Genomic DNA, 11,977 nt, shown 5'->3' on the forward strand with positions numbered 1-11,977 from the left:
CACTGCCTTCGTCACCGCATGCACAGTGTGTGCTCAGAACAAGACTCCATGGCAAGCTCATTCTGGCCTCTTCAGCCACTACCGGTCCCTCATCATCCCTGGTCTCATATATCTCTGGACTTTGTCACTGGGCTCCCTCCGTAAGACGGCAAAACTGTCATTCTGACGGTTGTCGATCGGTTCTCCAAGACCACCCATTTCATCCCTTTCCCCAAACTACCTTCTGCCAATGAGACGGCCCAGTTTATGGTGCAGCATGTCTTCCTGGTTCCATGGAATACCGGTAGACATGGTCTCCGATCGGGGTCCTCAGTTCTCGTCTCAGTTCTGGAAGGCGTTCTGCACCCATATTGGGTCGTCGGCTAGACTGCCATCCGGATTCCATCCCCAAACTAATGGTCAGTCGGAGCGAGCCAACCAAGACCTGGAAACCACCCTGAGATGCCTGGTCTCAACCAATCCCACTACCTGGAGCAGACAGCTGGTCTGGGTGGAGTATGCCCAGAACACCCTTCCCTGTTTGGCCACGGAACTCTCTCCATTTGAGTGTTCTTTGGGGTATCAACCTCCACTCTTCCCGGAACAAGAGGAAGAGGTCAGCGTACCCTCAGCCCAGATGTTTGTATCTGAAGAAGAGTTCAGGTGGTACTTCTCAAGACCAACTCCAGGTATCGTCGACAAGCGGACCATCGCCGGATTCCATCTCCCCGCTACTGCATTGGGCAGAGGGTATGGCTTTCCACTCGGGACCTGCCCCTGCGGATAGAGTCCCGCAAACTGTCTCCCCGTTTCATTTGTCCTTTTCCCATCTCTAGAGTCCTTAGTTCCACTGCTGTCCGTCTTGCGTTACCCCGTACCCTCCGTATTCACCCTACTTTCCCTGTGTTCAGAATTAAGCCTGTGTCTCACTGTCTTTTGTCTTCTGTTTCCATGCCCATCCCATCCCTGTTTCCATACCCATCCCCCCAGGTAATCGATGGCCAGCCAGCGAATATGGTGAGACGCCTCTTGAGGGTTCGACCACAGCGCAGGGGTTTCCAGTACCTGGTTGACTGGGAGGGTTATGGCCCGGAGGAGAGGTGCTGGGTTCCTGCTAAAGACATCTTGGACCCGGCCCTCATCGCCGACACCCCGGTCAGCCAGGTATGCGCCCAGGTAGGACGGGGTGTCCCTAGAGGGAGTACTGTCACGCCCCAACCCCTCTTTTACGCTGCTGCTACTCTCTGTTTATCTTATATTCATAGTCACTAACTATACATTCATGTACATACTACCTCTATTGGCCTGACCAACCAGTGCTCCCGCACATTGGCTAACCGGGCTATCTGCATTGTGTACCACCACCCGCCAACCCCTCCTTTTGCGCTACTGCTACTCTCTGTTCATCATATATGCATAGTCACTTTAACCATAACCACATGTACATACTACCTCATTAAGCCTGACAAACCGGTGTCTGTATATAGCCTTGCTACTGTTTTTTTCAACTGTCTTTTTACTGTTTGATTTATTTTCTTACCTACACAGACACACACACACACACACCTTTTTTTCGCACTATTGGTTAGAGCCTGTAAGTAAGCATTTCACTGTAAGGTCTACACCTATTGTATTCGGCGCACATGACAAATAAACGTTGACTTGATTTGTCTCCACCCCCTCCAGGTGTCGCTTATTTTCCCCATTGTATTTATCCTTGTGTTTCCTGTCTCTCTGTGCCAGTTAGTCTTGTATGTTTAGTCAAGTCAACCAGTGTGTTTTTCCCCGTACTCCTGTTATATTCTCTTTTGCTAGTCTTCCCGGTTTTGACCACTGCCTGACTCTGGACTACTTTCCCACCTGCCTGATCATCCTGCCTGCCCTGACCTTGAATCTGCCTGCCCTTCAGTACCTATTGGACTCTGAACTGGTTTTGACCTGTTGCCTGGGTCTCATCTGGGTCTCGCCTTGTGCCTTGATAGATACAATCTTCCCAGCTCCGCAGATTTTGCTGCGAGGAGGCAGAGTCATTAGATCATTTATTTTGATACTGTCCATATGTAGCTAGTTTTTGGTCACAGGTCCAGGAATGGCTGAAGAATTGCAACATTTACCTAGAGCTAATGCTGCAAATAACAATAATTGGGTGATTTGAAAAGTCATAATCAATCGATTAAAAATATAATAATTATTTAAGGATATTTTTTTATTTTAATTTACAATCTGTAGAGACTATGAGAATAGAAAGGTTCAGTACTTTTGTGAAGCATCACAGCACCGTTGAAAAGTATATGGCAAATAGAAATCCAAAATGGATGGTGTTAAGAGATGGATGGGAGGGGTTGAATGGAGCAGAAGGGTGGGACTAATAACAACAAGATGACAAATGTAAAACACACCTGGTCTGTAAAATGTATATAGGTTCAGAACATTTGTGAAACAGCACAGTTAAAAATATATGTTAAGTTGAAATCCAACTGGATGGACATCAGAAATTGAGGAAGGCCAGGACTAAAAACAAACTACTGTAAAATAGACTGTGTCTGTAAAATGTGAATAGTATGTATAAGCTGGAAATAGAAGCCTAAGTGTTATTTTTTATTAGTTTACTCAAATTGGGGGAGCTGTGGTAGGGTATGCTGGGAATAAAGAAAGAAGGTATATATATTTTTTAAAGTGGCTGTGTGTATATATGTGTATGTGCAGTATATAAACTCTAATGTAAATGTCATCTTGCTCAGTTGTGCACCGGGGCCTCCCACTCCTCTGTCTATTCCGGTTACAGCCAGCCTGCACTGTTCTGTGAAGGGAGTAGCACACAGCGTTGTAAGAGATCTTCAGTTTCTTGGAAATTTCTCGCATGGAATAGCCTTCATGTCTCAGAACAAGAATAGACTGATGAGTTTCAAAAGAAAGTTCTTTGTTTCTGGCCATTTTGAGCCTGAAATCGAACCAGCAAATGCTGATGCTCCAGATACTCAACTATTAAAGATGATGCACTCTCTATAAATGAAAATACATATATAAAGAGTTGAAGTCGGAAGTTTACATACACCTTAGCCAAATACATTTAAACTCAGTTTTTCACAATTTCTGATAGTTAATCCTAGTAACAATCCCTGTCTTAGGTCAGTTAGGATCACCATTTTATTTTAGGAATGTGAAATGTCAGAATAATAGTAAAGATAATGATTTATTTCTCATTTTATTTCTTTCATCACATTCCCAGTGGGACAGAAGTTTACATACACTCAATTAGTACATGGTAGCATTGCCTTTAAAATGTTTAACTTGGGTCAAACGTTTCGGGTAGCCTTCCACAAGCTTCCCACAATAAGGTGCGTGAATTTTGGCCCAATCCTCCTGACAGAGCTGGTGTAACTGAGTCATGTTTGTAGGCCTCCTTGCTCGCACATGCTTTTTCACTTCTGCCCACAAATTTTCTATGGGATTGAGGTCGGGGCTTTGTGATGGCCACTCCAATACCTTGACTTTGTTGTCCTGAAGCCATTTTGCCACAACTTTGGAAGTATGCTTGGGGTCATTGCTTGGGGTCATTGTCCATTTGGAAGACCCATTTGCAACCAAGCTTTAACTTCCTGACTGATGTCTTGAGATGTTGCTTCAATATATCCACATAATTGCCCTGCCCCATGATGCCATCTATTTTGTGAAGTGCACCAGTCCCTCCTGCAGCAAAGCACCCCCACAACATGATGCTCCCACCCCCGTGCTTCACGTTTGGGATGGTGTTCTTTGGCTTGCAAATATCCTCCTTTTCCCTCCAAACATAACAATGGTCATTATGGCCAAACAGTTCTATTTTTGTTTCATCAGACCATAGGACATTTCTCCAAAAAGTATGATCTTTGTCCCCATGTGCAGTTGCAAACCGTTGTCTGCCTTTTTTATAGCGGTTTTAGAGCAGTGGCTTCTTCCTTGCTGAGCAGCCTTTCAGGTTATGCTGATATAGGACTCATTTTACTGTGGATATAGATACATTTGTACCTGTTTCCTCCAGCATCTTCACAAGGTCCTTTGCTGATGTTCTGGTATTGATTTGCACTTTTCACACCAAAGTACGTTCATCTCCAGGAGACAGAACACTTCTCCTTCCTGAGCGGTATGACAACTGCGTGGTCCCATGGTGTTTATACTTGCGTACTATTGTTTGTACAGATGAATGTGGTACCTTCAGGCAGTTGGAAATTGCTCCCAAGGATGAACCAGAATTGTGGAGGTCTACAATTTTTTTTCTGAGGTCTTGTCTGATTTCTTTTGATTTTCCCATGATGTCAAGCAAAGAGGCACTGGGTTTGAAGGTAGGCCTTGAAATACATCCACAGCTACACCTCCAATTGACTCAAATTATGTAAATTAGTTTATCAGAAGCTTCTAAAGCCATGACATCATTTTCTGGAATTTTCCAAGTTGTTTAAAGGCACAGTCAACTTAGTGTATGTAAACGTCTGACCCACTGGATTTGTGATACAGTGAATTATAAGTGAAATCCTCTGTCTGTAAACAATTGTTGGAAAAATTACTTGTGTCATGCACACAGTAGATTTCCAAACCGACTTGCCAAAACTATAGTTTGTTAACAAAAGATTTGTGGAGTGGTTGAAAAATGAGTTGTAATGACTCTAACCTAGGTGTATGTAAACTTCTGACTTCAACTGTATGTATATATATATATATATACTGTATATAGTTTCCAAAAAAGTTATTAAAAAAGTAAGTAATGTTGAAATCCCTTAACATTTCAGCAGAATATGTGTTTTATATTAATTCTTTCCTCTTTTTTTCATGGCCTACAGGCGAGGATACTGCAGACAGGTAGGCATTTTTATTGTGATGTATTTTTATGTTTTGTATTTTGTGCCAAGCCCATTTTTTTTCATGCTCAAGGGAGCCTGAGGCAGCTTTATTCTTCATCATTCTTATCTACCTCTCACTTGATGGAAAATACTGAATGAGATTTAGACGGGATGAGAGATAGTTGGCAGATTATTTTAACATTAGCGTCCCAGTTTTCATTTGGTTTGAAAACTGTTTGTGCCATGACATCTCTGTCATGACTTTCCCTCCTGGGTGAGGATCAGAGAGGCCCCTTTCTCCCACCAGAGAGGAAGGGGGGGGGAGTGGGCCAGTCTCATGACTTTAACGACCAGTCTTAAACTCTCTCTCTGGACCTGCAGTATTGAACAAAGGAATATAATGTGTGTAGAGAGAGAATATGCCTCCAAAACTCCAACATCCAAAAGTGGATAATGAAACAATATTCCTAACATAAAGAATGTGGGAAATGGGTGAAGGGGATCGAAACAATAAACATTTAGCATTTAGCATATTGTGATGTCATTACGGATGGTGTAACAAGATAACTGTATCTTTAAGAGCTTTCACAATGTAGATATCAGATTTAATTCTCAATGTTGAAAAATGTATATGATTAAATATGAACGCGTATCGTAATGATAAAAACTACAAGACCAGAAAGCATGGAGTGGTGGCTACACTCTGAAATTGTTTAAAACTACAAGACCAGAAATCTTGGCGCAGTGGCTACACATTGAAATGGTTTAAAACTACCAGACCAGAAAATGGTAAGACTCCACCAAGGCCACCGCGTGTACACCTCTGAGTGTTCGTTAGGCTGGATACATCAGAGACAAAGAAGCCTACTACAACTGAGGACATTGTGACGTCTGATGGACAACCAGAGACTTACACAACCTGAGACTTACATCGAACTACTCGCCATAGACAGACGAGTGGTTTCAACAGAGAGATGACAAAGGCATACAAACGTAATTATATATGTGTTGCATTTCTTTTCAAATGAGTGGTCGTTCATGTGGAAAGTATTTATTTTTTTATGTGCATGGCTTCCACATGTATGTACCAGTGAACTCTCTTTGTCTCTCCCACTCTCTTTATCTTACCCATCCCCTTCCATTGTGTAACAAGCCGGCATGTCGGGTTGGTCCACTAGGGACTTTCTTTGCATTATGTTAGTAATCAATTCAACGTATACGGTGTGTGTGTGTGTATTTCTGTGGGATTATTTAGTTAGTTAGTAAATAAATAATTAAGCCAATTTGTGTATTTCTGAATCATCATTTAGACTAGTGTTCGCGCAGATATCCAACAATTTTGCTACGTTTAGAATGAGAGTGACATGAGGTAGTAATGATTAATAGATGACTGGTATGATAACGATATATTATGACATATTCTTGAGTTAATTCAGGAAACGGTAACTCATTAAACAAACGTTTTCAATGGTGCCCCAAGTTACAAATGAGTTAATTGTTACATGATTAATTGAATCACGTAATAATTAAACATAGTTCATTGATTTGATGAAATAGCCGTCATCACATTAATGATAGTCACGTCACGACATCTCTGTACTGTTAGGTGTCAGATTAGCATTGCTTTCTCTACTGGTGCAGGGAAGCATTACTAGGAGCTTTGCCAAAGATCAACTGTCTCAATGTTTGACAACTTTTGTACAGAGTCATCCAAATCCTACCCTGTAAATAACCCATGAACTTTAGCATCAGAAGTGTCATGCATGCTCTTTTAATTTTCTATATTTGATATCAGCTCTAAAGTTGTGAGTGTGCTTTATCAGTCATCTATCTCTCATTCTCTTCTGGCTTCTTCTAAAATACACTGTATCCATTCTCTCACCATTTCTATCATCATTTTTCAACAACATCTTTTGTCTATTTTCATTTTGACTGTCTAATCTGTTCATCGCCTCAATCTTTCCTTTTCTCTGTATTCTCCTTCATTACCTCATCTCCACCTTATATTGTGTTTATCCTTTGTTTGTTATCTCCTCCAAATTCACTTTCCTCTCTCTATGGCCATAGCCTTTTTCTGTAGTCAAATTACCTAGTGGCCTCATGGGTGGAATCTTGTTAATATTTTTCATAATATCATACAAAAATAAATATATATACATATTTTTTATGCCGTTTTTCTACATATATGTCAAACGGTTTTGTTATATTTCAGTCTTCTGTGACATACAGTATATAGAGTGTAATATTGGGATGCAAACTCAAAATTGAACACATTTCAACTCTATACCTGAGGAAAAGGTGTCTTCTTTTTTTAAGCTCATAACTATGTGTGTGAGGTTTATACTTTTGTTTCAAAGTATATTTGTTTAAGACTACTGAGAAACACTCTGTGTGACCCTGATTTAGCCTACTGCAGTAAAATATTAAACACCTTTCAATCCTTTCTCCTGCTGTATCTATATCATAAAATGTATATGAACTTTGAATTAGACATTCTGTCTCTGTTTCTCCTTATCCTTCCCTCTCCAACTAATCTATGGCAGCAACAGCAACTGCTAAGGACATCCCTGCTGAGACCTGAGGTAGAAACCTTACTGCTTCTCTCAATGCATAAGGATAATTATTCAATGCTCACAATGTGCTGTTCTGTAATGTGCTGTGCTGGGTTTCTATGGTTTCTCTTTTGTTTCTCTGTACTAATTTTATCTCTATGTACTTCTTCTGAAATTCAGGAGCTGTCCATGGAGTCAGGCATCGACCCAGGCCAAGACTACTACAGGGATGACTACTATAATTACGACCAAGGGTGAGTCCAAACTCCGCTGATTTTCCTATCTCTCATCAGTCTCACTCTGATCCAGGGAATTTAATTGATGTCCACTGGTTAATTTAAAGTTGAAAGTTATGCCATTAAGACAAAATTACATTTCACAAGCCCCCGACACACACACACACACACACACTGAGTGATCCTTTGGGTTGGAGAGTAATGTGGGGAAATGCAAAGTTATGGGTTAAGTGTAATATATTGTAATATATTTATGCAGATCATGCCTGTGTTTACCCTTTCCACTCCCACCAAATGTAATCTATGTATCAGCCTTGAGCGGAGCACGGCACATGAGAGCCTGGTAATGGTCTCCTCCAGTAGGGAAGAGAGGGGAGGGTACTTTGGCTTGCGTGGTACACTGCAAATCGCCTAAATGGTCTAGACTCTAGAGCAAAATTACGTAATCTACAGTGATACGGATGTTAACCAAATGTTGTGCATTGAACTCTCGTGTTCAGGGGAGTTAAGCTAGTTGGAGGTGAAGCTAATCCCCTACCTGAATCAAACCGTAATGAATTGAGTGAAATGGTTCATTGATTACTCAACATATTTTAATTGCATGATCACGTAGGCCTCATCGAGTCTGTAACTTACCCTCTCATCATCCATACAAATTCTAATTCCCGCACCGGATGCTTAGTGTGTTTGTATAACGAAGCCCTTCTGTTGCGTCTGACAGTAATTGTGTTGTGAAGACTGGTCGACTATGTGGGACAGCCGGTCCTTATTAAAGCTGCTGCTGCTGAGGTTGCTATCACAATAATCCCAGACTGCCTTTGATCTGTTTCTATTTAAAGAGCATGGAAGAATTTAATAGCTGCCTTAAACTCTAAATCCAGCGATCATTAGCTGTATGCGGTGACCCAGCGAACTCACCTGTTCAGAAGTTGTTGCTAATGCAGATTTCCAATTGACCTTCTTCCTTCAGTTTCCACACAGTCACTGGTTTAATGCAGCTGGCTTTTGGCACCCATGACAAGTGGGTTACAGATAGGACCACAAATCTGTTTTGGCTTGCTATTTCAGGTCTGACGCAGATGTTGGTATGATGCTGATTGATGTCGGCCCCACATTGCACCTCATTTACCGATTCAATGTGGGGCTAATGGAGATTATGATATGGGCCTTTTAATTGTGCATCGCTCACAGCTGTATTGTGGGCAGAGTTTAGCCTTTACTTCCACATACATCACGATTCAATAGTATATTGCAGCAATGTATATCACTTCACTCTCTCGTGTATTTGTACAGATTCAATTATGTAGCAGATCAGTGCTGACCCCTTCTCTCATGCATGTCATCTCACAATTTAGAGGGATGTGGGCTGTAGAGCAGGAGTCAGACCAAAATAACCATGACAACTTGACAACTTGTTGACTATGACAATTTAAGCATGTTTTATGCACATCTACATATGTAACCCAGTAAAATATGCAACTGTTTTATTGTTAGAGCTAGTGCTTCAAATGTCTCACATCCCTAGCGTTGTGAGCAGAAGTTGTTAGTTACTGTCACCTCTCAAAAAATATGTTGCAATGTTGGAAAGGAAGTATGGTAGAAACAGCCCTTAAGCTGTTTCCTGTTTGCCGTTTGTTTTTCCTCTCAGGTATGACCTTCCTCAGTATGGCAATCACAGGAAGCTGATCTCTCCCATGTACGATGAGCATGGAGAGCTGTTAATGGAGGATGACTACTACAGCCCCCATGGGTCTGAGGTACTTATTTTACAATATGTATCAACAATTTGATATGATCAACAATTTGATTTTGATTATCAATACTATATATCAATATCTAGGTTTCCATCCAATTGGCGACAGATTTTGATGTGAAAAAAAAAAATCTGCTGTACATGAGCATCCCAACCCAGACCCTGACTCACCTTAACTGCCCATCTCATCACTGCCTGGACATCCGGCGCTTAGTGATGATTTTATGGAAGAACCAGGTTGGGAAGCAGCACTACAGTAACCTGTGCTGAAACCACTGCCACTAAAACTACCAGTGACAGGAACATTACAACCGTCACTAGCACCTCCTATGGCACTAATGCTACCACTGCCACAGCCACTGTCACTAGCACTAGCACCTCCTATGGCACTAATGCTACCACTGCCACTGCCACTGTCACTAGCACTTCCACTGCTCCCGAGCTGGCTAAGTGAAAAGTCAGTCGATGTGCCCTTGAGCAAGACACTTATCCCTAATGGCTCCTTTAAGTCGCTCTGGAAAAGAATGTTTGCTAAATGACTCAAATGTAAAATAATGTTTACAGAGTTGTGTGTTTCATATCCTGTTACTGTCATAGTTTTAAGATAACTTGTACATTGATTGCAGGACTTTTATCTATGACCTGTTTGTATGCATTATATATTTTAATATACATAAATACTATTTTATCTGTGCATTAACCTCATCTTTGGCTCTCCATCTTTTGTTCTCAGCCTGGGGTGAGGATGAAGCGGCTCAAGCTGGTGGTGGACCGCTCCACGGGAGAGGACAGCGCTCCTGAACCCCAGAGGAACTGCCTGTCTAATGTCAACCGTCACGCTAACATCAATGGGAACGTCTACCTCTCTCAGAATGGGACCATTGTGCGGACCAGGAGGCCCGTGCACCCCAACAACCTCAAGGTGGGCTCCCCTGGCCACCTGGGCAAACAGTTAACAAATCTGGAAATGCTGACTGAGACTCAGGAGAAGCTTCCTCTAAACAGCATGGGGGAACCGGTAACAGGAAATGGAATCGGTACACTTACGGGCATTTCCTCCGCCGTTGACATTAAACTCAGTCCTCCAGCGGGTCCCTGGGGTTCAGCATCACGCGCCTTGACACAATTGGGTCCAAATCCAACATTGCCAAGGCACTACATGACAGAATCAGCAGAAGCAACTGTTGTGTAGATGAGCAGGAGTCGTGTTTCGAAAGAAACTTTGACGTCCCACAGCAACCATGCATTTTCAAAGGAGGAGGATCTGTGCATGGGGCCATAGAACAGCCTGCACATACCGATTACTAAATTATGACATATGGACTGCTGAGTGTTTATCTTTCTGTTGACAAAGTTGACCATGTTTTTAATGTGTTGAGAGAAGGAGCAAAATATTATCCAATGCCTCTGCTGTATAAGCAGCAATCACTGTCCAAGACTAGCAGTGTGATTGCACTAACAACATTATTGCACTATTCTTATGAATTTGATTTGATGAGTTTTGATATGCTGATGTTTCATGTGTCTAATACATATCCCTGATATGGCTATTATACAGATCAGTGAAATTGCTGTGAAGCAATGCTTGCCTTGAAACATTTATGACAAGTAACAAATGTTGATTGGTATTATCCCTAAAAATGACCTTGAAGGCCTTTGTCACGTTGGATGTTGCATAATATGTTTTATAAGTATGTTCTTGATTTAGATGTGAATGATGCCTGGAGCCCAGAAACTTGATAATATAGATACATATAATTATAATAATTAAGAAATTATATGTATTTTACGAAGATGGCATTTTATTTGCAAATAATGAAATATTATGGTTGATGATTTTATGTTTGAGTTATATAAAAAAAAAATCTTATCAGAGTTAATGCAATTATTTTTGTCATTTTATATCGATCAGAGTATGGAGATAGATTTTACACTTCTAACCTATGACATAGAAGTAATGCATATATGTTTGTCAATATTTCAACAAAGAAATAAGTCAATATTGTCATTATTTAAACTATGCTGTTTTTAACAGAGGTGTATCTACAGAATGTGATATATTCAATCCTTTAAAACTTCATGTAAAATCTTTCTGTTTTAATTATTTTCTTAAAACTTCTTGCGACTACAGGGGGTGCTGTTTACTCATTAGCATATTTGCATTGCAGATTAAACGGCTTCCTACTCTCCTACTTTATCGTACAATATACATATTATTACTATTATTGAATAGAAAACAGTCTCTAGTTTCTATAGCCGTTGGAATTTTGTCTCTGAGTGGAACAGAACTCATTCTACAGCAATTTCCCTGACATGGAGTCAGATTTCACACATTTTGGCCCCTGATCTGGAGTCAGTTTAAAGGCCACTGTGAATGCTATAAGGATACGGACACTGCTTACGTCTTCCCCTGGATGCCTTTACGTGATGACGCTTTGAATGGTATCGATTGCCCAATCACAGCCACTATAAAACAAAAACACGTGTAGGTAGGAACTCCTTTCCAGCTGCGCCGGACGCACGGTGGACACCGACCCGTTCTTTTTCCAAGCATTAGTGGAGCCAGTAATATTTCTCAGGTCATGTTTTTACTCGTTATCCTGTTGAGGCTAGGGGGTGCTGTTGTCACTATTTATGTAA

General features: G+C 41.2%; 1 protein-coding gene across 1 annotated transcript in view; it reads left to right on the forward strand.

Moving 5' to 3' along the window:
- LOC129857348 (protocadherin-15-like) overlaps positions 1 to 11,212 on the forward strand; it is a 311,697-nt gene extending 300,485 nt beyond the window's left edge. The window contains exons 34-38 of the mRNA XM_055925513.1: positions 4,797 to 4,815; positions 7,340 to 7,378; positions 7,529 to 7,602; positions 9,233 to 9,341; positions 10,071 to 11,212. Of these exons, the coding sequence (XP_055781488.1) occupies positions 4,797 to 4,815; positions 7,340 to 7,378; positions 7,529 to 7,602; positions 9,233 to 9,341; positions 10,071 to 10,529 (700 nt within the window). The 3' untranslated portion in view covers positions 10,530 to 11,212. The remainder of the gene's footprint in view (positions 1 to 4,796; positions 4,816 to 7,339; positions 7,379 to 7,528; positions 7,603 to 9,232; positions 9,342 to 10,070) is intronic.
- Positions 11,213 to 11,977: the final 765 nt, after the last annotated feature.

This window comes from Salvelinus fontinalis, chromosome 1 (genome assembly GCF_029448725.1).
Source record: "Salvelinus fontinalis isolate EN_2023a chromosome 1, ASM2944872v1, whole genome shotgun sequence".
Taxonomy (NCBI): Eukaryota; Metazoa; Chordata; class Actinopteri; order Salmoniformes; family Salmonidae; genus Salvelinus; species Salvelinus fontinalis.